Source organism: Palaemon carinicauda, chromosome 8 (genome assembly GCF_036898095.1).
Source record: "Palaemon carinicauda isolate YSFRI2023 chromosome 8, ASM3689809v2, whole genome shotgun sequence".
Taxonomy (NCBI): Eukaryota; Metazoa; Arthropoda; class Malacostraca; order Decapoda; family Palaemonidae; genus Palaemon; species Palaemon carinicauda.
The window spans coordinates 159,939,509-159,963,875 of NC_090732.1; the positions used below are offsets into that span (position 1 = coordinate 159,939,509).

General features: G+C 40.2%; 2 protein-coding genes across 4 annotated transcripts in view; both read left to right on the forward strand.

Moving 5' to 3' along the window:
* Window positions 1-19,848, forward strand: part of LOC137644758 (lysophospholipid acyltransferase 6-like) — a 36,786-nt gene extending 16,938 nt beyond the window's left edge. Inside the window, exons 3-6 of the mRNA XM_068377655.1 lie at window positions 3,746-3,948; window positions 11,973-12,170; window positions 18,823-18,977; window positions 19,202-19,848. Coding sequence (XP_068233756.1) covers window positions 3,746-3,948; window positions 11,973-12,170; window positions 18,823-18,977; window positions 19,202-19,394 — 749 coding nt within the window. The 3' untranslated portion in view covers window positions 19,395-19,848. The remainder of the gene's footprint in view (window positions 1-3,745; window positions 3,949-11,972; window positions 12,171-18,822; window positions 18,978-19,201) is intronic.
* The window catches only part of LOC137646061 (uncharacterized), a 415,122-nt gene that overhangs the window by 52,871 nt on the left and 337,884 nt on the right, over window positions 1-24,367 (forward strand). The window lies entirely within an intron of this gene.

A 24,367-nucleotide genomic window follows, 5' to 3' on the forward strand; every position in this document is an offset into this window, starting at 1 on the left:
ATTTTCCCTGTTGGAGCCCCTAGGCTTGTAGCCTGCTTTTCCAGCTAGGGTAGTAGCTTAGCAAGTGGTGGTGATGATGATAATTATAATAATAATGATGAGGATGATGATAATAATTAATAATAATAATTAGTAGGGATCCTACAGACCTAAGAGTCTGAGAAGATCAGAGCAAAGAGATACCTGCATTAGGAGGTAGAGATTACCAACTTCATCAGGGGGTGACATACCTGTCCCAACACATGGCCTCTGAGTTATCTTCCAATACCTGTCAGCAATGTCTCACAAGTTTTCCTGGATTTGAGTGCAGTGTTGCTGGCTCTTAATCTCTTTCAATAACTGCCTTCTTGTCACACCTTAGTGTTTTTTTTTTTATGGAAGCACGATCGTGGTAGATTACCCAGATTGTAAGTAGGTCAAGGATGGTGGCTCCTCAACATCTGGATCTCAGTATTGATAATGTTACTTTAAATTTGTATGACTTTTGAAATTTTAGGTGTGATTCTTGACAGCAAATTTACTTTTGAGAAACGCATTAAGTCTGTCTTCTTCATTTGCACAAAAAATTCGCTTATTGAGAAAGTCTTTTAGGACATTCGGTGATCAATCTATTCTGAACAAGTGTTTTAATTCTTTAATTCTACCTTGTTTTGAGTATTGTTCTCCTGTCTGGTGTTCAGCTGCTGATTCTCATCTTAATTTGTTGGACAGAAACTTATGGTCTGTTAAATTTCTTATTCCTGATCTAGATATTAATCTTTGGTACCGTCGTTCAATTAGTTCATTATGCACGTTGCATAAGATTTTCATAACTCTGACCATCCTTTACGTTCAGATCTCCCTGGACAATACTATCCTGTTCGTAGTAATACTAGGCAGGCAGTTAATTCTAATAGCCAGGCCTTCTCCATCATGACGCTCAATACTACACAGTATTCTAGAAGTTTTATCCCAGCTGTTACCAAGTTGTGGAATGATCTTCCTAATCGGGTAGTCGAATCAGTAGAACTTCAAAAGTTCAAAGTTGGAGCAAATGTTTTTATGTTGACCAGGCTGACATTAGTCTTTTTATAGTTTATATATGACATATCTGTTTTTGACGTAAATAGTTTACATATGACATATCTATTTCGATGTTGTTACTGTTTTTAAAATGATTTATTGTTAATTTGTTCCCATCATATATTTATTTCCTTTCCTCACTGGGCTATTTTTCCCTAATGGAGCCCTTGGGCTTATAGCATCTTGCTTTTCCAACTAGGGTTGTAACTTAGCTAGTAATAATAATAATAATATGGGTATTCTTGGCACGGCGTAAAACACCTAGACAAAGATACTATTTGCACGTCTACTGTCCGTCTATCCATTAGAAGATGGAGTTGGACGTGAGACAACTCGGTTGCCCTCTGTAACCCTATTCAGTGCGGGCAAGGATACTTCCTAGCAGTCATTCTTACCAGGTGGACTTAGAGGGAACTTTCTCTCATCTAGTTAGCCATATAAGTCTTGACCCTGGTAATAGTTGTGAACAAGATGTCAGTTCAAAACTTCTCATATCCAGAAGTTTCTAGGGTATTATTAACCAGTATGGGAGTAACCAGGCACATCTGGGTGAGAGTTGTGAACGAGATGTCAGTTCAAAACGTCTCATGTCCAGAAGTTTCTAGGGTATTGTTAACCAGTATGGGGGTAACTAGGCACATCTTTCAGTGGCCCTTCGACATCCGGGTAACACCCACGCTCCCCCCCCCATCTTGTCTAATGAGGACTCATTCTAGAATGCCATGGACAGATTGGTCAATGATCCTGATAGCTCTGCAGTGGCAGCAAGCACAATAGCACCTAAAGCCTCTGTTCCTGCTTGGAGAGATATTGAAAGAACTGTTTTCTCCTTTCCCGAGCTGCAACCTCATTCAGGGATTCACCATGATCAGTTTTGTCCCTACAACCTCTTACTTGCAGGGTATTCAAAATCTCCTCTCTCAGAGAGGCTTTTTGCAAGCAATGACAAAAAGGACAGCTGGATACCCTCATAGGTCGTTGTTCACCTCCCATTAGGTAAAGTAGTCTATCTGCTAAGGTTGAGGTTGTGGAAGAGGCAGCCGCTCTATACCTTTCCCCCCAGGAGGGAAGACCCTGCACAGTCTTAACTATGACAGAATGAAACTGCTTTTAGCCTTGCTTTTCACTTGAACAGAGTCAACTTTTCCTCGACGGAACTGTTTCTCATTCAGTGTGTCGAGTTTACTGGCCCCCAATCAGAAGTTAGATCACCTCCTCTGAGTGTAGTTCTTGGATCACGCTCTTGGAAAGGAGTGCTTCATACTGCTAGTTCTTCCTTCTTGCCTTGGTCTCCGCTGTGAGTGCCAAAGAAGGACATGGTCTCTTCTATGACATATCCAAGCCAGGGTTGTAGGTCTAGTAACACTAATTTATTTCCAAATCTGTTACCAAGACTCGGACTCCGGTTGTAGCAGACGGACCCAAGTTTGACGTCCTTCTGGATAGAAAGTCTTCATACTTTATCCTTTGACTCAGATCGTTTGTTACTATGTTCTATAAGACCGCAGAGGTGTTATTTTGAACTATGTTACTATGTTCTATAAGACCGCAGAGGTGTTATTTTGAACTATCTGCAGAAGCTCGCCCTGACGTAAAAAAAAATTTTTGAGCATGGCCATGGTCAATAGGAGGGTGCAAAGAATATGATCTCCTTGGATTTGCCTGGTCATAGATAGGGCCTTGAATCCAGACTCTTCCACAAGATCTAGACCCAGAGCTCGGGATTTTAGGGGGCATAATTACATCCCTAGCCATTCAAAAATAACTACTATGGTGCAGGTATTTCAAGTGGGTGTTTGGAAGCATCAGACAACCTTCACAGCCCACTATTTGCAAGATATAACCCACAGGAACATGAATGCCAATGTCCTGTGGTGGCTGCACAACATATGGTTTGAGATAAGTCTGGTCCCTCGTAGGACAAGTAGCATTTAGTCGAGGGCAGACATTACCCGGGATTAGTCTGGGATGAATGGTAGTGAATGGCCTTTTCTTCCTTCATCTTCCCTCTCTTGGGGCACAGCACCAGTGGAACTCTGCAAACTGACCTCTGTCTGCAGGTAAAACCATATCCTTTGTGTAACCTGAATTTGATATATATTTGTTACGTCCCCATCCTCCCAGCAAGGAGGATTGAGTGCCTAGAACGGCAGCTCTCACTCATACGTGAGAGTTAACGAGGGAAAAGGGTACCTCCATTAAGCATGTGTAAAGCAGTCACACCCCAGGTCAATTTATCAGTTAATTGGTTAGGCCTTGGACTTCACTCACCTAAGGAAATGTGTCATAAAGAGCGCAAGGGTTTGTATTAGGTGTCGGAACATATAACAAATTTGGAAAATAATTCCACCAAACATCTGTCATTGAAAGAATGAATTAAAGAAAAGAATTTAGAATACTATTTTAGATATATCCTTATCCATTAAATCTCATGATGTACTGAGAATTTAGCTTATATGACTGGACCTCCCATTGAGAACTGTGGTTTAAGTATTTTTATATAAATTTGGAATAAATTTATCTGTATAAAATAGGTTTTCTGTTCTTTGAAAGTCTGTTAGTAAATTGGACCTATTTTGCTTGTTCTATATTAATTTTTGCACATATTTGATGATATTAACTTAGAAAAGCTAACACTTCCATTAGGCATGTATAAAGTAAGTGTATTTATTTTTTGTTACAGAGCCTTACTTTTTCAAGTCTTCCTTTTTGTACAAAACAATGTACATTGTAGCAGTCACTTCACTTACTCGCCATGTGTATTATACGGGTTGGATCCTTGCTGATAGCATCTGCAATATGTCAGGAATGGGATTCAATGGTTATGACAATCATGGTGCGGCTAAGTGGGATCTTGTTTCCAATGTTAATGTTCTAGGTATTGAGGTGAGTCCAGCAGAGTTTTGTTATTTCACTTATATAATTTTAAAGAATAAGAACATGTTTAAGAGCACTCATCGTAATAAAAACACTGTAATTTTTAAAAGAATACATTCATAATTGGACCTTTTATTTTTGCAAAGGTTGATTTCAACATGATCCCTTTTGGGGTTTCCTGGCCAATAATAATGGTATATGCTGCAGTAGAAGACAAAAACACTGGGGAGAATATAGCTCCCATACTTATACCTAATAAAAATATAGCTCCTTAAATGTTAACACTTAGGAGCACATTTTATCTACCAGAACCAGCCAATTATTAGGAACCACAAGAAATCTCTGGTTATGACAAGAAATAACCTTCATTAGACCTTGGCTGGTAAAGGTGATTATTTGGAAAAGCTTTATTGATGGGGATTTTGTAATGCGTAGAACAGTCGTAGATGATGGAGAGGGATTGGCCTGGATTGGTGATAGGAATTCAGCAGACCTAGAGTATGCTTATGATGCTGTCCTTGTTAGCAGAACATCACAGGATATGCAATGCTTGCTTACCAGAATGCATGAAATATCACATGAGGTTGGGTTGAAGATTAATAGAAGAAAGACAGAGATGATTAGGATGCAATGGAAGATGAAATATAATTGGAAGGAGAAAGGATTAATGTGGTAGAATCATTTAAAATTAAGTATGTAGGAACTGTGATCTCCTATACAGGGTCTTTAGAATTAGAGTTTAGTGAAAGATTGAAAAAAGCAAATCAGACAATGGCCTAGGTTAAGTAAAATTTTGAAATCAAATCGCCTGAAATTACATGAAAAAATCAGACTACAGTCGGACCTCGATAATTGCGGTTTCTTGCTTAGGGGTTTCGGTTTTTCATGGCCAAAAACAAAAAAATTTCTTTGTGATGATTATTTACCCAAAATTAATCATTTAATTTCTAATAGTTGGCAACTGCATTGGGATGGCCAAGAACAAGGCAACTGCATTGGGATGGCCAAGAACAATGCAATACCTATTAAATAAAAATTCTCGTAAAAATTGTGATAAAAGTCAAGCTGGGCAATGATTTCAAATAGCCTGCACTCGTTTACTCTGGGAGCACTTCGTACCACTACCTATCTCTACACCCAGCTGGTCTTAGCTCTCTCTGTACAATGTTTATCTATTTACTGTGGTAAAAATTACAGCTATATTTGAAATAAACCGGATTTTGATTAAACTGGTGTTTCACTTAACTGTCTCAAATAATAATGCATGTAATATTCAAATTTTAGTATTGTATTTATTATTAAAAACATAGCTAATTTTAATCTTATGCATTGTTTACATTCAAATCAGCTGATCAACCCTGCGTAGTCCGTCGTCAACCTCAATTTTTGGATCAAATAACTCTCTTATTATTAAGGCATGCTACTGAAGAATATTTCATATTTACTAAAAGAAACAATTGTTACTTGATCTATCATTTTCAAATTAGCATATTAATTCCAATAGTTTTATTTGAAATGCTTCTCTCATATTTATTTACTTTTACTGTGAGTTGAATTGCATAACGTTAACCGGAGTTTCATTGGTGTTGCCGATGCACGATATTATATAGTTTTAGCTCTGTGGTGCCTGATTCTAAAGCCTCAATAGAGAGACTTAGCAAAGAAACAAAGATTTCATCTATTATTAATTACATACACACACACAGGTTTATTTTTTTTTCTTTTTTGAAGTTTTCTGACATCGAATAAGAGAACACACACTCTCTCTCTCTCTCTCTCTCTCTCTCTCTCTCTCTCTCTCTCTCTCTCTCTCTCTCTCTCTCTCTCTCTCTCTCTCTCTCTCTCTCTCAATATTCAATTTCGTTTTGGTAGCATTATTGCATTTTAGAAAATTATGATTATTTAAAAGTTTATTATTATTATTATTATTATTATTATTATTATTATTATTATTACTACTACTACTTGCTAACTACAACCCTAGTTGGAAAAGCAGGATGCTATAAGCCCAGGGGCTCCAACAGGGAAAATAGCCCAGTGAGGAAAGGAAACAAGGGAATAAAAGAATAATTAATTAAAATGAAATATTTTGAGGACAGTAACAACATCAAAATAAGTATTTCATATATTAATTATAAAAACTATAACAAAACAAGAAGAGAAACAAGACAGAACAGGGTGCCCTAGTGTACCCTCAAGCAAGAGAACTCTTAACCCAAGACATTGGAAGGCCATGGTACCAAGGCTATGGCACTACCCAAGAATAGACAATAGTGGTTTGATTTTGGAGTGACCTTCTCCTAGAAGAGCTGCTTACCATAGCTAAAGAGTTTCTTCTACCCAAGAGGAAAGTAGTCACTGAACAATGACAGTGCAGTAGTAAGCTCCTTGAGAGAAGAATTGTTTGGTAATCCCAGTGTTGTCAGGTGTATGAGGACAGAGGAGATTATATAAAGAATAGGCCAGACTATTCGGTGTCTGTGTAGGCAAAGGGAAAATGAACTAAAACTAGAGAGAAGGATCCAGTGTAGTACTGTCTGGCTGATCTGATCACGGCACCCAAAATACAGTAATACCTCGATATACGTGTGTCCTAACATGCGGGAAATTTGAGATATGAAGAAAGTTTTGTGCAAAATTTTGCACTGAATTAGTAGACAAATTTGAGATATGAGATGGTTCCCTATGTAGCCGCTAGGTTACCGAGCGTGCGAGACGCTTCTCATGAGGATAGCATCGCTCGCTCTTTTCTGTCGGATCTCTGTCGGGTAAAGTTATCTCCGAGCATCGGCTGTAGCGTTTGCATTTTTTATGTGTTTTTTGCGTTAATCAGTACAGAATTAAGTGAATAAGCAATGGGTCCAAAACAGGGGTAATGAAAAGAAAAGCGTATGATGACAATCGAGATGAAGCATGAAATAATCAAGAAACATGAGAGTGGTGTCCGAGTGACTGAGTTGGCTCACCAGTGTGAGGAGTACATCAACAATATGTACTATCCTCAAGCAGAAGGATGCTATAAAGGGCACCAAGCCTTCCAAAGGACTAACCATCCTTTCCAAGCTGTGCAGTGATATTCATGACGAGATGGAGAGAGGGGAGACTTCAATGCCAGCGGAAACCTTCAAAGCCAGTCGGGGCTGGTTGGATAATTTAAAAAAATGGACTGGGTACACTGGGTTGAGAGGCATGGGGAAGCAGCAAGTTCCGACTCTTAAAGCCACGGCAGACTACGTTAAAACATTTGCCTCGGTTATTATTATTATTATTATTATTACTATCCAAGCTACAACCCTAGTTGGAAAAGCAAGATGCTATAAGCCCAGGGGCTCCAACAGGGAAAATAGCCCAGTGAGGAAAGGAAAAAAGGAAATAAATAAATGAAGTGAACAAATTAACAATAAATCATTCTAAAATAAGTAACAACGTCAAAACAGACATGTCATATATAAACTATTAACAACATCAAAAACAAATATGTCATAAATAAACTATAAAAAGACTCATGTCCGCCTGGTCAACAAAAAAAGCATTTGCTCCAACTTTGAACTTTTGAAGTTCTACTGATTCATCGCAGAACAAGGATACATCCCCCAACAAGTGTTCAACTGCGATGAAACTGGCCTTTTTTGGAAGAAGATGCCCTGGAGGACATACATCACGGCAGAGGAGAAGAGACTACCGGGCCATAAACCCATGAAGGACTGGTTAACTCTAGCCTTGTGTGCCAATGCCAACGGTGACTGTAAGGTCAAGCCACTGCTGGTGTACCACTCGGAAAACTCATGTGCTTTTAAGAGCCAAAGGATCTTGAAAGAAAAACTGTAAGTTATGTGGCGCGCTAATGCTAAGGCTTGGGTTACGCGGCATTTCCTCACAGAAAGGGTTAATCTGTGCTTTGGTCCGGCAGTCAAAAAATATTTGGCGGAGAAAAGCCTGCCAATGAAATGTCTCCTGGTCCTCGACAATGCCCCTGGTCACCCTCCTGGTCTCGAAGAGGACATTCTTGATGAGTACAGGTTCGTCAAGGTCCTTTATCTCCACCCCAACACCACGCCACTCCTCCAGCCCATGGACCAAAAAGTAATTTCCAACTTTAAAAAACTGTACATGAAGCGAAGCATTTGTTCAAGAATGCTTTGAGGTCACAGACAACACCAATCTCACCCTTCGTGAATTTTGGAAGGAACATTTCATATCGTCCATTGCTTAAAGATTATTGACGATGCGTAGCAGGGTGTCACACGAAGAACACTTAATTCAGCATGGAAGAAATTGTGGCCAGCTTCGGTCGTTGAGAGGGACTTTGAAGGGTTCGATACGCCAGACCCTGTCATGCCTCTTTGGAAAGTCCATGGGGCAGGAGATAGATGAGGGAGACGTGAACAACCTTGTCGAGGAGCATCAGGAAGAGCTCACGACACAGGAATTGATCGAGCTCCAGGAGATGCAAAATTCGGAGGTGTTGCAGGAGCTTAGTAGCAAGGAGGAGGTGGAAGAGGAGGACCGCCTTTCTGCGAAGGAAATCAATGACATGTTAGCGAGGTGGCAGGAGTTTTCTGATTTTATGGAAAAGAGGCACCCGGACAAGTTGGCGTGTGGTCGTGCGTTAGCCTTTTGTACTAGTGTACGTCATTTTCGTAACATTTTGAAGGGGAAACAAAAGCAAACATCCCTAGATAGGTTCCTTTTAAAAAGGCCGGCAAAAAGTGAAGGTGAAAGCGAGGCAAAAAGAGCCAAGCTGGTAGAAGAAAAGTAAAAAGATGAAAATGAAAAAAAAATTAGAATTAAGTTTAGTGTAATGTAAGATTAACATTTATTTTTAAGTGTGTGTACAGTAAGCTAATTTCATTAAAGTTAAATTTAAAGTTTAAGTTATGTTACGTAGTGTTACAAAAGTGTAGAGAGAGACTACTCTTCCCCTATATCTCTCCCTCCTCCTCCGCACTTACCGCAGTTAGCCGCAACCGTCTGTCTCGAAGGTAAGAACTCCATAATAATGTCACATTTTATTGCTGATCATAACTAGTACATAGGTGCTTGTTATTTTGTTAGCGTAGGTTGCGAATTAGAACAATTAAAAACATTTCTTCCTCTGTAACATACTGTTTTTAGGTGTTTTTTCAGAGGGTGGGAATGGATTAATTTTTTTTTTATATGGGAAAAATTGTTCTGAGATACGAGCGAATTGACATATGAGCTTGGGTCCCGGAACGCATCAAGCTCGTATCTCAAGGTATTACTGTATTGAGGTTGATAGAATACACCCAAAATTTAAAACAAAAGTACATAAATTTTTTATTAAAGCTGATAATTGTAATTTTCTAGAATGCAACAATGCTTCCCAAAATAAATTAAGAAGAGAGAGAGAGAGAGAGAGAGAGAGAGAGAGAGAGAGAGAGAGAGAGAGAGAGAGAGAGAGGAGAGAGAGAGAGAGAGAGAGAGAGAGAGAGAGAGAGAGAGAGAGAGAGAGAGAGAGAGGAGAGAGAGAGAGGAGAGAGAGAGAGAGAGAGAGAGAGAGAGAGAGAGAGAGAGAGAGAGAGAGAGAGAGATGTTGAAAAGTAATCGAACGCACAGTTTTTGTTTATTTATTTAAAAGAAGCAAATATTATTAGAGATAGTTAAGTTTTTGTTTATAAAATAAGCTGTATTTCTGTTTTACAAAAATATAACTGTTGAAAAGTAATCGGATGTACAGTTTTTGTTTATTTATTTAAAATAAACTTTTAATTTTGAGATATTTAAGTTTTTAGATTATAAGATAAGCTCTATTTATGTTCACAAAAGTGTAGATAACATACTGTGCAAGAGACAACACATAAGAAGTTGCATCATGCTTCTAGAGTAGCGGCGTAGGCTACGAGTCTTAAACGTAAACACCAAACACTTATAGTGAGTACAGTTAAGTTGTACTGTAGTAGTATTACTGTACATATATTACAGTAATATACACTACAGTATCTGAGTATTAGGTTGCAGTACAATATTACTAGATAGGAACAACTTTTGTTGTACAGAACAGTAAGGGGATGATGATGACTCTGTTAAACTTTACCTTAGCACAATACTGTACTGTAACCTTACTGTGTCCATAGTGTACATGTGTGCAAATGTACTGTACACTGCACATATGATTACAAATTGTTGTAGAAACCAAATTAAAATAATATTATGCAGTATTTACTGTGTTAATCATCAGTTTGGGCACCTGCTCGTGGCAAGGGGCGGTAACTTTTTAGTTTAGGAGTTAGCACACCCTAGTGTAGTATTTATTCGCGAAAATTAGCTTATCGCGCCTGTGTCTGTAACTTGACTATCTTGACAGTCTCTCGGTCTCTATTGTGTTCATTGGTTGGGGATTTTCTGTACTGTAAATATAATACAGTAATATACACTACAGTGTCAACAAGTGTTATACATTATTAGATAGGAATGACAGTGTTTTGTTGTTATGAGTGTCCTGATGACTACTGTAATGTTAAGGCTGTGCTGTACTGTACCGTAGCCTTACCATCTCAGTACGTATTGTACATGTGTGTGCATGTACTGTGCACTTACTGGTATCGTTAAAGAGTTATCCTATCTAGGGCAGTAAGTATTTGCAGATTCTCGTATTTCATGCCTGTCTGTTACCTAACAGCCACAAAGAGCGAAAGCTGACTGTACTGCAAAGACCCTTTAATACAATTCATAAGATTTTGGCCTTAAGATCTGGCTCTGAAATCACTATGTCATACAGCATCATATCAGAATAGGGAGGAGAGAGATTGGGATAGGAGTGTACAAAAATCTATAAAAGTTGGAAAACAATGCAGTTGCATTATGAAATTAAAGATAGAAAAGATTTGTGAAAAGAGGTAGATAAAAAGACAAGTGGGTGTTACTAGGGTCTGATTGTATCCTGCCAATACCTTTTAGTAATATGTACAATGCACCTCATAAAGTGAGCTTAGAGCATGAAACCCGTATGGTTAAAAACCCTCTTTACCTAATAATTATAGCGCACCATGTGAGGGGTAATGACTGCACTACCCTTCTGTGAAGTATTGATATCTTTGAAAGTACATTAAGTCTTGCAGCAAATGATAAGATGAAATTAGTTTTGTATGATCTGAGGGAATGTGAGAACTAATAACATCTTATATGAAAAAGAAAGTTTATTTGTAGCAGTGTCGATCTTTGCAAAACTGTTATACCTCATATAAACTTCCTATTGCACAATTTATGTTCAACTTCTATGGAGAAGAATTAAATGATGTTTAGGAATAATGTGAAACTAGACTGCTCAGGTGAAAACAGTTTTCAGTATAGTTCTCGGGTTAAAATTATTTTCAATATACAGTACAGTAGTTTTCTATAATTATGAGGAACTTTATTAAGGTTTGTTGATTTTTTTATCATAAAAAGTCGTTTTATACTAATAATGGAGGTTTAAAATCTATTGCCATATTCTATCTCATATCTCATTTGATCGAAGAAAGGAAATACATTATTCATTTATTAACTTATACTTTGAAAGTTTATGCAGGCATCCATTCTTTAGGTTTTCTGTCTATCTGGGTTGTTTGATATGACCTGAATTTGCATGAATAAAACTAGAAACCTGTTTTAGATTTTTTAAATTAAAGAAAACAATTGCCAAACATGAGAGAATTTTCAACCAAGTGCTTATCGGGGATTCAGGTACTCTTGCACTAACCTTCAGGACTAGTTGATGGTTGTTCTGTGTTGGAGTTTAATAGATGTGCACAAATAAAAAAGTGGGTTGTTGATGAATAGGGTTATAGATGAAGAAGAGCTTTGTTTCTAAATGAAAGTCATATTCTTAAAACTAAGTGCTCATCTTTTGTCCTGAGGGTTTATGGTGCATGTGGAAATTGCAGTATGTCATTGCAAGTAATTTGCTGCTCTTCCAGCTGATCTCCCAGTTTTGTTGTAATTGTTATTTTATGATTCTGTCTTTCTTTCAAATGATTAATATCAAGAAAAGAAGTATAAAGATATGGATTCTATTTTATATTAACATTTTTCAGTTTGGATCAAACCTGCGAGAAAGTTTAGAAGCTTGGAACTCTGGAACAATGAAATGGCTTCGCTTCATGGTGTATGAAAGAGCGCCTGTTCAAAAGACCTTATTCACATACATGCTTTCTTCATTGTGGCATGGTTTCTATCCAGGCTACTATCTCACATTCATTGGTGGGGCCTTCTTTACCGTTGTTGCCAGAACAGTGAGTATTTGAATATCCTTCCACAGTTGCTAATACTAATGACTATAGTCATGTATTTCTGCTTATTAAAATTGTTTTATATTTGTAGCGAAAATGGAAACGAAGCAGTTTTTCATCATATTTTTGTAAAACGATTGTTTCTGTAGCCATTATGAGCAAGGGTATTAGGGTTTTTAGTTTGTTGTTTAAATATTTGGCAGCCTGGTACCTCTAGACTTCAGTCATTTGTTTTTTCTAATGCCAGGTTGCAAGACTATATTCTGAAGTTGCATAAAGGAAAATTTTATCTAAGGGAGATTGTTAGAATTAGTGGAAATGTAACTTTCGAATTTGAGTTTTATCTTCAACTTTGTTGCTCCATGCATCACTGTCTAGTCATACACTTGCATTCTCTAATATTCAATTGATTAACAAGAACCAAAGCAAATGCAGTAAATGTTACATATAACTTTGTTTAGATGGCATTAATTGTAATCTAAGTACTGATCTTAGGATAAAGGTCAATCTCTTCCAAGTTTTAATTTACAATAGTTTGTTGAAAATATTAAGTGCAGAATTCCTCTTGATACGAAAGTTTCTATATACGAAGAGAGATACAAAGATTTTTTCGACACATGAAAAAACCCCCTTGATACAAAACGAGATTCGCTTGGCCGCTCAAAAATAATTTTAAGTTTGTGTGCTACAAACTGTAAACTCTCCACCATGATCCTGCACTCCTATTGGTTATCTCCCTACATTGCTGCTAGTTATCGCCGTAAGATCCTGCTCTCCTATTTTATATCAATAAGTACATTAAGTTAAAATAAGACATTGAACAGTACTGTATTGTGTGGACAGTATGTGCATTATGTATGTACGCACAATTCTACTACGCATATTAAAACATTAACGATATATTTTTCCTTCATTTCGGTAAATAAAACTGATTTTGAAGCAAAGCGAATAATCTATTTTTGGGTGAGATGGCCATGTCTTCTGATGGAAGCTTCCTATACGCAGCTTTCTAAGGGATATTTGGCTACAGTGATACTCCCAGAGAATTGACCATAGGTCTCTAGAATTCTAACTCCTGGCGCGAGTATCCTTAAAATTTTCCTTAAGGATATCGCATAATATCAGGGGACGTATATTTTGATACAACACATGGCAATCTTCACCCCGAATAGAGTTTTCGCTCTGAGGGGGAAGAGTGGCGAAATTGAAGGGGAGCTGTTGTCAAGGTTACCCTTCCTCCCCTACTATTACAGGGCCCAAAATGGTGGCTCATTCCTTGTAGCATTGAACATGGTGCTACAGATATAGTAGTTTTGGGAGGGATAATTACATAATCCTTTTCCTTAGAAAAGGAGGGTGGGTCCATCAGGACGACATGGCCATCTCACCCAAAAATAGATTTTTGGCTTTGCTTCAAAATACGTTTTTTGGGCTCAAGCCATGTTGTCCTGGTGGAAGTTTACCAGAGAATTACTTGAAAGTACTGTATCTGTGGGTATGTAAAGTGCCTCAACCTTGGGTCAGCTTCTATATGGTCATCCAGATCTCTGAAATATATGACGATACCGTTATACGTTATTACCACTAATCATGGAACTATGTTAGGGCTTCCTGCCCCCTGCAGGGAAATGTCTTACTTGAAGATAGAAGCACAAGGTTTGTATTCGTGTAGGAACAAATATAAGCATCAGTCAGATCTTTTTTTTCGTATGAATAAGTACCTTAAGTATGAATTTTACTTAGGAAAATAAGTAAAAGGACTCTGGCTAAGTTTATTTTAGCCACATGGGGCGAAATAAGACGCAATTACACGTTAACCATTTTTATTAATTCGATAATCAAATGGAACAAAAGGTGTAATATAAATTGTAAATATTTTCTACCTGAAAGGGAAGAAAGGATTAGAGGCCACTTATAATCAGTTGAATTCACAGTTCATCGCAGCACTAGACGACAGGTTTCACCACACTACCTGCCGCCACCACAAAATGTTCAAGTGCTTGCACTTGCTTCGCATAATGTTTGTAAAACACTCTGGAGGATTTCCAACCAGTGTATGAGCGAAGACGCTCAAAGTCCATATACTGAAAGAAGTTCAGTGAGGAAGCAATTTTTCTCGGATCATGACCTGCAGGTGTACTATGAGGATCCGCTCTGCGAATGAAGTAGGTGAGCTTCGCCCTCAGTTGTTTTAGGGATAAGTTCGATCCTGAGGTTTCGCCTTTGAAGAGCTGTCCTCCCCTGAAGTCTGAAGTTCTTCGAAGATAGACCTTTAGACACTACTGGACATAGAGAGACATCTTCCTTCAGAGGGCAGATTCTCCAGGGACCCCACCTTTTGGTGGGTAGCTCGTTTTGGGTGAGAAGAGTAGCTTCAGGAAAGAGATTCAGTTCTCACGCTTTTGTGAACTGATTATGGCCCTCGTCCCTTGATAGGGCTAATATTTCACTAACTCTAGCCCCTAAGGCTATAGCGAACAGGAAAATCACTTTGTGTAAGATCCTTAAGAGAACAATCTTCATTGTTCAAGGCTGAAGCATTGTGTAAGACTTTGTCCAGAGACCATAAAATGGGCTTCGGAGGGGCTGCAGGTTTAAGTCTAGCGCATGCCTTCGGAATCTTGTTGAAGATTTCATTCGTCAGGTCCACTTGGAAGGCGTATAGAAGAGGTCTAGTCAAGGCTGACTTACACGTAGTTATCGTGGTGGCAGCTAAGCCTTGCTCGTGAAGGTGGGTAAAGAAGGACAGGCAGAAGTCTATTGAGATTTCTTTCGGTACGAAAGCAACCCACTTTTTCCAAGATGATTCACATTGTCTTCTGGTTGACTTTGGCTTGTATTCTTCTAAGAAGTCTATACTGCCTTTCGAGATCCCAAATCTTTTCTTTACTACCAAGGCAAGAAAATCATGAGATGAAGGTTTTGGGTTCTCTGTGATGAAGCGAAGACATTCGACTTCTGAACCAGTTGAGATAGAGCTGGGTTCGGTAGAGGGACCAGCCTCAGCTTCAGTTCCATCACTAGAGGGAACCAATTGCTCTTGGGCCACTTGGGGACCACTAGTGCTGCAGTTCCCTTGAAGGATCTCGGCTTGTTGAGGACCTTCAGCAGGAGATTGGTTGGAGGGAACAGGTAGATATGGGTCCATCTGTTCCAATCGAGGGACATGGCGTCCGTCGCCTCTGCCAGAGGGTCCTCGCATTGGGCTACATATCGAGGTAGTTTCTTGTTGTCGCTCATTGCGAAGAGGTCGATTTGCAGTTCTGGGAATTTTTCCAAGATATGAGAATGAGTCTGCGTCTAGGGACCATTCTGACTCTATCGGCTTTAGCCTGGATAGAGCATCCGCCGCCACATTGCGGAACCCTTGTAGGTGAACTGTCGATAAGTGTCATCTCTTTTTCGCTAAACGAAAGATGGCTAACATCACATGGTTGATGTGGGGCGATCTCGAGCCTTGTTGGTTCAGACATCTCACTATCACTTCGCTGTCCAAGACCAGCCTGATTTGGGCTGATCTGTGAGGGGATAGTTTCTTCAGCGTCAAGAGGACTGCCATGGCCTCCAGAATATTGATGTGAAAGGTCTTGAACAGGGATGACCAAGTCCCTTGGACTTTCCTTTGATGGGAGTGACCTCCCCATCCTTCCGTCGAGGCATCCATGTGGGTTGTCACCGATGGGGCAGGTGGTTGTAAGGGAACGGTCCTCATTAGGCTCTTGACCTTCGACCACAGCTTGAGAAGTGATCGTAGTAAGGTTGGTACTGGTCTTTGTAGATCTCTTCGAGCGTTTGATGCGTATCTTCTGCAGACTCCTGACGCATCTTTCAACTGTGCTCTTAGCACTGGGTCTGTTACTGCTGCAAACTGGAGAGAGCCCAGTACTCTTTCCTGTTGGCATCTTGAGATCCTGTCGGATTTCAGTAGTCTGACAGAACCCGCGATTTCTCTCCTTTTCCTTGGTGGAATGGAGAGGCAGTGTGACTTCAAGTTCCAATGGATTCCCAGCCATTGAAACTCCTGAGCTGGAGAGAGGCGAGACTTCTTGAAGTTGATCTTGAATCCCAGATGTTCCAGAAACAGGATCACTTTCTTGGAAGCTTGCAGACAAGCAGTTTTGGATGCTGCCCACACCAGCCAGTTGTCCAGTTATGCTGCCACCTGAACGCCTTCTAGGGGTAGTTGTTGTACGACTGCGTCCGCAAGTTCCGTGAAGATCCTTGGGGCTATGTTTAGTCCAAAGGGCATGGCTCTGAAGACATACTTTGTCTTCTGTAGCTTGAATCCTAGGTTAAAGGAGAGGGGTTGGCTGACTGGGAGGTGCCAGTAAGCATCTACCAGATCTATTGAGACTGTGTATGCCCCTTTCGGTAACAGGGTCTTTGTGTATTGAAGGGTTAACATCCTGAACTTGTTGTTCTCGATGAATTTGCTGAGTGGCGACAAGTCCAGAATGACGCTGAGTTTGTCCGAGTCCTTCTTGGGAACACAAAACACCCTTCCCTGGAATTTGATGGACTTTGCTTTCCTTATAACCTTTTTGCTCAAGAGTTCTAAGGTATATTCTTCCATTAAGGGGGTGGAGTGTTGGAAGAATTGAGGAAATGAAGGTGGAGACCTGTTCCATTTCCATCCTAGTCCATTTTTGATTAGGCTGTGGGCCCAGGGATCGAAGGTCCAACGATCCCGAAAGCGTTGGAGTCTCCCTCCTACCTGTAGCATCTCATTGCTTAGGCAGTCTGGAGGGCTTGCCACCCTGACCGCGTCCTCCTCTGCCTCGTGAGGAGTGTCTTGAAGAGCCCCGTTGAGAACCTTCCTTTAGGACAAAAGGTAGTAGTTTGCCTCTCAAACCTTGGGTTGAAAGCTGATGACTGGGCAACCAGCCGTTGAGGCACCACTTGGAAATTGGTCTGTGGCTGAGCGACCACTTGGGGCTTCGTGGTCATGGTGACCATGGGATGTTGCTGAGGAGGCCGAGAAGGTAGTGTTGGCTTCTTTGTCTTCCGTTTTGGTTGGGGACCAGCATCCGGGGAAGACTTCCCCTTTGAGGAGATGCCCCACTTTTGGAGAAGGTTCCTATTCTCCGTGGTGGCTTTCTCAACTACCTCTTGGACCGCTTCTTTTGGGAAGAGGTCCTTACCCCAGATACTGGAAGAAATCAGCGTCCTGGGTTCGTGTTTCACTTTCGCAACAGCAAACACGAACTCCCTACAGGTTCTCATAGCCTTCATTAAGGCGTACAGGTCCTTCACGAGGGTGTCCATTTGCATCTTGGCCAGGACCGTGAGCATATGTGAGTTGCTGTTGTGGCCTGCACACATCTCTATGCAGTTCTGGAGGGACGGGGAGGCGGCTAGCCTCTCTTTTGTCTCTTGCTCCCTTCGCAAGAGAAAGTGCGACAGCTTAGGGAGGTTCTCGCAGAACTGCTGTCCCGCGATATCTGCATCCAGTTTTCCTACTGAGAAGGTTAGGTGGACCTCCTTCCATTCCTTCTCATCCGTGGGCAGGGCTAAAGACAGAGGCCTACACTCCTCTAGTGTAGAGCATGGTTTGCCTGCCTCAACTGCCTTGGCAACGGTCTGGAACGCCTTCGACGTAAAGGGGAAGGCTCTCGAAGCAGGAGCAAGAAAGGTAGGGTGTTTCTTGCTCAGTGCAGAAACTCGCGAGTTGGTATTACCTGCCTTCTTCAGGCTACTCGTCAAGAGAGCCTGTGCTTTGTCGTGGTCGAATACCATGACCTTCGGTTCCGTCTCCTCTTTTGACGCTGATTCATGCTTCAGTCGGATGAAGCACTCCGGGTAGGCATTAAAGCTCAGCCAGAACTGAATGTCATCCAGGGGGACGGCTCCCATCTTCTCCAAGATGTAGAGCTTGCCGTTGGTTATGGGCATGAACTCTGCATACCTCCAGGGATTGGTCTCGGAGCAGGATGGCAGGTCTTGAACTCTGGATCGCTTGTAAGACCCTCGGGAGGTGGCGGTCCGAGTCGCTTCACAGGGTTCTCTTGTGATCTTCGCTTCCCTTTCTACACTCTCCTTGCGTAGATTCTCCGTTAGGGCGGTAATATGGGCCAAAACTGCCTGACCCATGGCGTCCTATGGAGGGGTAGGAGCCGAAGACGTAGACGGTGTCGGCTCTGCTGCCGGCACAGGCGGAAGGGGCTCCTCCGCTTCTGACGAATTAACGTCTTCATCTCCTCCGGGAGGTAGAGTAGACTCTTCATCAGGATCGTCTGGATTCCGATAGGAAAACAAATAAAAGTTGGTCTTTCTCTAGCAAATATGAGTTCTGTATGTACAGAACACAACTACAAACAGAAAATGTACAAATGTGAACCAAAGACAAAATGTTGGGTGAAATTGACCAATATGGCAGAGGCAAAATGTTGTATGGGAATTAATTTTAAGGTTTTACAAGAAAGTCCTGTGGGGGGGGGGAGGGGCTTATAGCATCTCCTCAAAATTAGATTTTTCCATTTCACCGAAACCCTTTTTCCCATTTTAACGCTTATATTTAAAGAATGAATAAATAAATTCCATGAAAGTAATTTTAGTTAGAAAGTTAGGTTATTGTAAAGTAGCATGGTTTATGTTTGAGTATATTCTGAAAGAGCACTTGTGTCTCGTGAATAATCCTTTTTCATTTCTTCTACAGGTTCGTCGTTCTGTAAGGCCACGCGTTTTAAGCCATGGTCCCAAAGCAAAGTTTGCTTATGACATTGTTACATCTGTTGCAACTCGTCTGAATTTAGCATATTTGACATTCCCTTTCATCCTGCTCAGGTTTTGGAGTACCATAGAAGTGCTCAAGTACGTTTCATTCTGGAATTTTCTATTTACTGAATGAATTTATATATTACTTTTATAATATTGAAAATATCAATTTCATGATAATTTGGAAAAGTACATACAGTAGTAAAGGACTTTTATAATATTTATTTAATGAAGATAAGTTTACATAGCTTTTTATGTTTGCAGGTTTTTTTCTATCTGAATGCATACACAGCTGTTTGATTTAAAATTTTTATTTTCAGGGCATTATATTTCTATCAGACTGTGATAGGAGTTCTTGTGATATTATTTTTGGGAAAGATTTTACCCCCTCCACCTAGCTGTGGTAAACTTAAGCCGTCCAAAGTGCCGTCTGAAGCTGCCCCTTCACAAGTGGAAGCAGAAAAAGTAGAAGATATAAAGTTATCAAAATTAGATCACATGAAAGTTCAATAAATGCTACTTGTGAAGTTTAATGCCTTTATTGTAATGCTTTTATATGCAAATAATAACTATTTCTGGCCTTGAAGATGCTTGCATATTATTTGTGATTGCTTTCTTAATAGTCAGGTATGCATAGCATTTTTCAAATGTGTTAAACAATAGGCATTTGAAAATTCTAAGATATTTTAAGTGTTTATACGTAATGGTCAACCAGATAATTTCCAGGATGGTAATGCTAGCATAATAATATTTAAGACTACTGTGTTTAGTGCTATTTTATATAAGATGCAAAGATACATAATGTTTAGCACCAAATATCCTTCATGGGTTTCTTAATGAAAATGATTGGTGCAACACTGTTTTTTTTCATTTTATATTTTTATAATCTAATTTATAAGTGCAATTATCATCCCAAATGTTTCTCTGAAGTTGCATTCATATCACAAATAACGTATGGCTCAAGAAACTTTTAATAACTTTTTATATGTATGAATTTGGGTTAGAGCAGCTCTGAAATTGTAACATTGTGTGTAACCTAGTCAAGTCATTTGTGAATGAGGAAGTTAAATTTTACAAAAAAAGAAATTTGTAAGTGAGGTACAAAAGCTATATTCTCATGTTGTTCTCATTTGTGTGTTCATTGTTGGTAATACTGTATTGTGATTATCAATGCAATAATGATTTTAAATACCTTCAATTTTTTAAGTAGTTTTTTGTACTGGAAATATTTTAAACCATATGTAAAACAATTATTTTTCATGTCCTTTTTACTGTATATCTATTACAAATTGAAATATTACAAGTGAAGGTGCAACCCTTGTTGGAAACACAGAATGCTTAGAAGCCTATTAGGAGAATTTCCCTTGCATGGGAAAGAAGTTGAAAAGTAAGAAAAATGAATGAGAAAATCGTAATTTTTAAGACAGTAATTTTAACTTTTAATAACTATATATAAACCTGAATCCATTTATAGGAATAAGAATAAAGTAAAGCAGGATTGGCCATTAAAAGGAAAAAACAAATTACTTTAAAACTTGGTGGTTTGTTCCTATATGAATACAAAAAACACCATCCTTGGCATTTTGAAAAATTCAGATTATTGCTAGTTTGGCTTGGGAAACATCTAAATTTAATTTATCAAATATTATTGAAAAAAAATTATCACTAAAACATCCTTTTCATAACCCTTTTCTGACTAGAATATCTATTTATATACCTTCTCGTCATGAAGTTGAGGGAGAGGTATTTGTCAGCTTCCCATTAACAATTCTCTCTAATCCCTTATAGGATGCTCTGGATTATGTTACTCGATTGTATCGTAAGTAAATGTTTGCTACATGTTTTTGTAGGTTATGTTCAGGATATTTCTTTGGCTGCACAAATTTCTATATACAAAGGCACTTCCCCCAATTTTTGGGGACGTATCTGACAGCAAGCAAATGAGAAAAAGGCGACCTTTCCTCTCTTCAGAGCGAAGAGAGGAAAGGTCCCCCAGACTGAAGAGGGACTCAACCGAGTTCGGCTGGTAGTGCTAGGGTGCCACAGCCCACGCTCCCCCGTTATCCACCGCAGATGAAGCTTCATAATGCTGAATCCCCTACTGCTGCTACCTCCGCGGTCATCTAAGGCGACCGGAGGAAACAGCAGGGCCTACCGGTACTGCGTCACAATTGCTCGCCGTTCATTCCTATTTCTAGCACGCTCTCTTGTCCTCACACATCTATCCTCCTATCACCCAGAGCTTTCTTCACTCCATTCATCCACCTAACCCTTGGCCTTCCTCTTGTACTTCTCCCTTCAACTCTTGCATTCATCACCTTCTTTAGCAGACAGCCATTTTCCATTCTCTCAACATGGCCAAACCACCTCAACACATTCATATCCACTCTAGCTGCTAGATCATTTCTTATATCTGTTCTCACCCTCACTACTTTTTTCCTAACCCTATCAACTCGAGATACACCAGCGACACTTCATCTCAAGCACATTCAATTTGTCTCCATCACTTTCATTCCCCACAACTACTGTCCTTACATTACAGTGGGCGCAATCACTTTTTCATACAGAACTCTCTCTACATTCATGCCTAACCCTCTATTCTTTACCACTTCATTCACTGCCTCAACACTTTGCATCCTTCATTCACTCTGACGTACATCTGCTTCCACTGCACCATTTGCTGCAACAATAGACCCCAAGTACTTAAACTGATCTACTTTAAGTATCTTTCCATTCAACGTGACATTCTACCTCGCACCACCTTCCCTTCTCGTACATCTCATGACCTTACTCTTACCCACATTAACTCTCAACTTCTTTCTCTCACATACCCTTCCAAATTCTGTCACTAAACGACCAAGCTTCTCTTCCAAGTCTGTAGCCAGTACAGTATCATCTGCAAACAACAACTGATTTACCTCCCATTCATGATCATTCTCGTCTTATTAGTTTCAATCCTCGTCTAAGCACTCGAGCATTCACCTCTCTCACCACTCCTTCAACATACAAGTTAAACAACCATGGCGACATCACACATCCCTGTCTTAGCCCCACTCTCACTGTAAACCAATCACTCACTTCATTTCCTATCCCAACACATTCTTTACTACCTTTGTAGAAACTTTTCAAAGCTTGCAACAACCTTCCACCAGTTCCATATAACCTCATCATATTCCACATCGCTTCCCTATCAACTCTATCATATGCTTTCTCTAGATCCATAAACGCAACATATAGCTCCTTAGCTCTTGTTAAATATTTCTCACATATCTGCCTAACTGTAAAAATCTGATTCATACATCCCCTACTTCTTCTAAAATCACCCTGTACTTCTAAGATTGCATTCTCTGTTTTATCCTTAATCCTTTTAATCAGTACAAGTACAACCCCCTACACTTTTCCAACTCTACTCTTCAAACTAATACCCCTTGCATTACAACACTCATGCACATCTCCTTTACCCTTATATAGTGGTACAATACATGCACAAACCCAATCTACTGATACCATTGACAACAAAAAACACATGTTAAACAATCTCACCAACCATTCAAGTACTGTGACACCCCCTTCCTATAACAATTATTTTTTTATAGTAATGTTGAGAGATGCACAAAGTGTCAGAGACAACTAAATATGAATAAAGCGTAAAATTTGCACAGACTATACTAAGATGAATAAGATGAAAATATATGCTAGTCATATCTTACTCATATGTAGGCATTTGTTACATATGACAAATAATTTTCTGGATTTAAGGGGCTTACTGATGTTTTGTAAATAATCTAGAAAAGGGGTTTTGACAAAGGAAAAATCTATTTCTGGGTTCAACCTGTGTCGCTCCGTGAAATGCTCCTTATAGCACCATTTCTGAGGTATAAATACTGCTACTCACTGCTGTTTAGTAAATAATCTAGAAATAGGATGACTGTCATTATGATCCCGTGTTAAGAAAATTACCTCTAGAAGCACTTAATTATGCCTACTAAAGTATATTCAACCAAACTAACATTTTTGTTATAAAATATGGAATTTCCAGAGAAAAATTGCTACTGCTATTTTCAATATAGGCAAATTTGTCATTCAAACATCAAGAAGTTTTATAGGCTACAATCTGAACATTCACTTTAAAATGACCAACCTATGAAAAAGTAACCTTAGCATGGGCCCGGCCAATATATGGGGGTACTGTATATGACTAAAAACACAAAATCCTGAGGAAATTCAGTGAGCATTATATGGCAATGGAAAATCAGACATGGTCACCGGGACAACCATGAGTGGTACAGGAGCCAACTGTGCCAGGTTAACCCCAAGAAGGGTCTTCAATGCAGCCTCAGTTTTCCTCCCTGGAGGAGTCAGTTGGAGAAGCTCTAGATGATGTCGAGGACAGGTTATCACTTGCCAATCCTGAAAGAGTATTTAGAGGTGCAATGACCTTTCCAGGTTGAGGGATAACCTTGGAAATCAAGATTTCTGAGGCTGCCACCGGAATACTAGGAGCATGCATCCTAGCACTCACACCCTCCTTCGATGTAGCCCCATCTTCTACATCGAAGGCTTCTTCTCAACAGTCCAAGAAGAAGCATTGGACTTGCTCCCACTTCGGCTCTCTCGGCTACTGGTTGATCCAGAATAGGACGACGGGGTCGGAGTAGCAGTCTGGACAGAGATGGTCTCCCTCCCAGGGCTGTGGGGATTAGCTGTCTAATGGACAGGTGAACTGCGCATAGGTTGCGCCAGTCGTCCATACTGTGCGACATGATGGTTGGCCGAACCAAAACATAGGCACAGGTTGAGGCGTCTGCGACACTCGTCCACAAGGTGCCCTGATTTCTTGCACCAAGCGCAGTAACTCCTCTGGAATTGAGGAGACCTATCCGGGGTGCACGATGGTGGCAGGCACACTTCCACAGCTGCAGGTTTGGGGACTGGTCGAGGAGGAGTGCGTGGATACATTCTGTCAGATCCAGGTGAATGGATGGGTGCATCCATGCCAACCCTGTCGGCATATGAGCCGTGCCATGCCTGTCCCACACGACTGATGGCCAAATCTTCTGCCTTCTGGTTTTGCTGATGGGGATGCCTCCTTGAGAAGACTCAACAGGTGTAAAACATCCCGCCAAGTGGCCTAACGGCCAGCAGAGACATTGATGGTGGCCTGAGACTGTTCCAGCCAACTCGCAGCTCTGCTCTGAACAGTTCTGAGGAGCTTTCACCTCAGCTCTCTCCAGTACAAACTACGGCGAAGATAGGCCGACCTGTACAGGGAGGACAACCCCACGGCGTAAATCTTCAGCAGCTTAAACTCTCCACAGGTGGCACTGCTGAACTGGGCCTTCCAACCCACATCACGCCTCTCTCGGGCTTCTCGGCACCAGTCTAGGAGGCGCTCCTTCATGTCGGAGTATGAGATCCCGGGACCCCCTATTTCCTTCCGAGAACGCCTCCTTGATTTCCCCCTTTAGGAAACTTCCTAGCTCAAC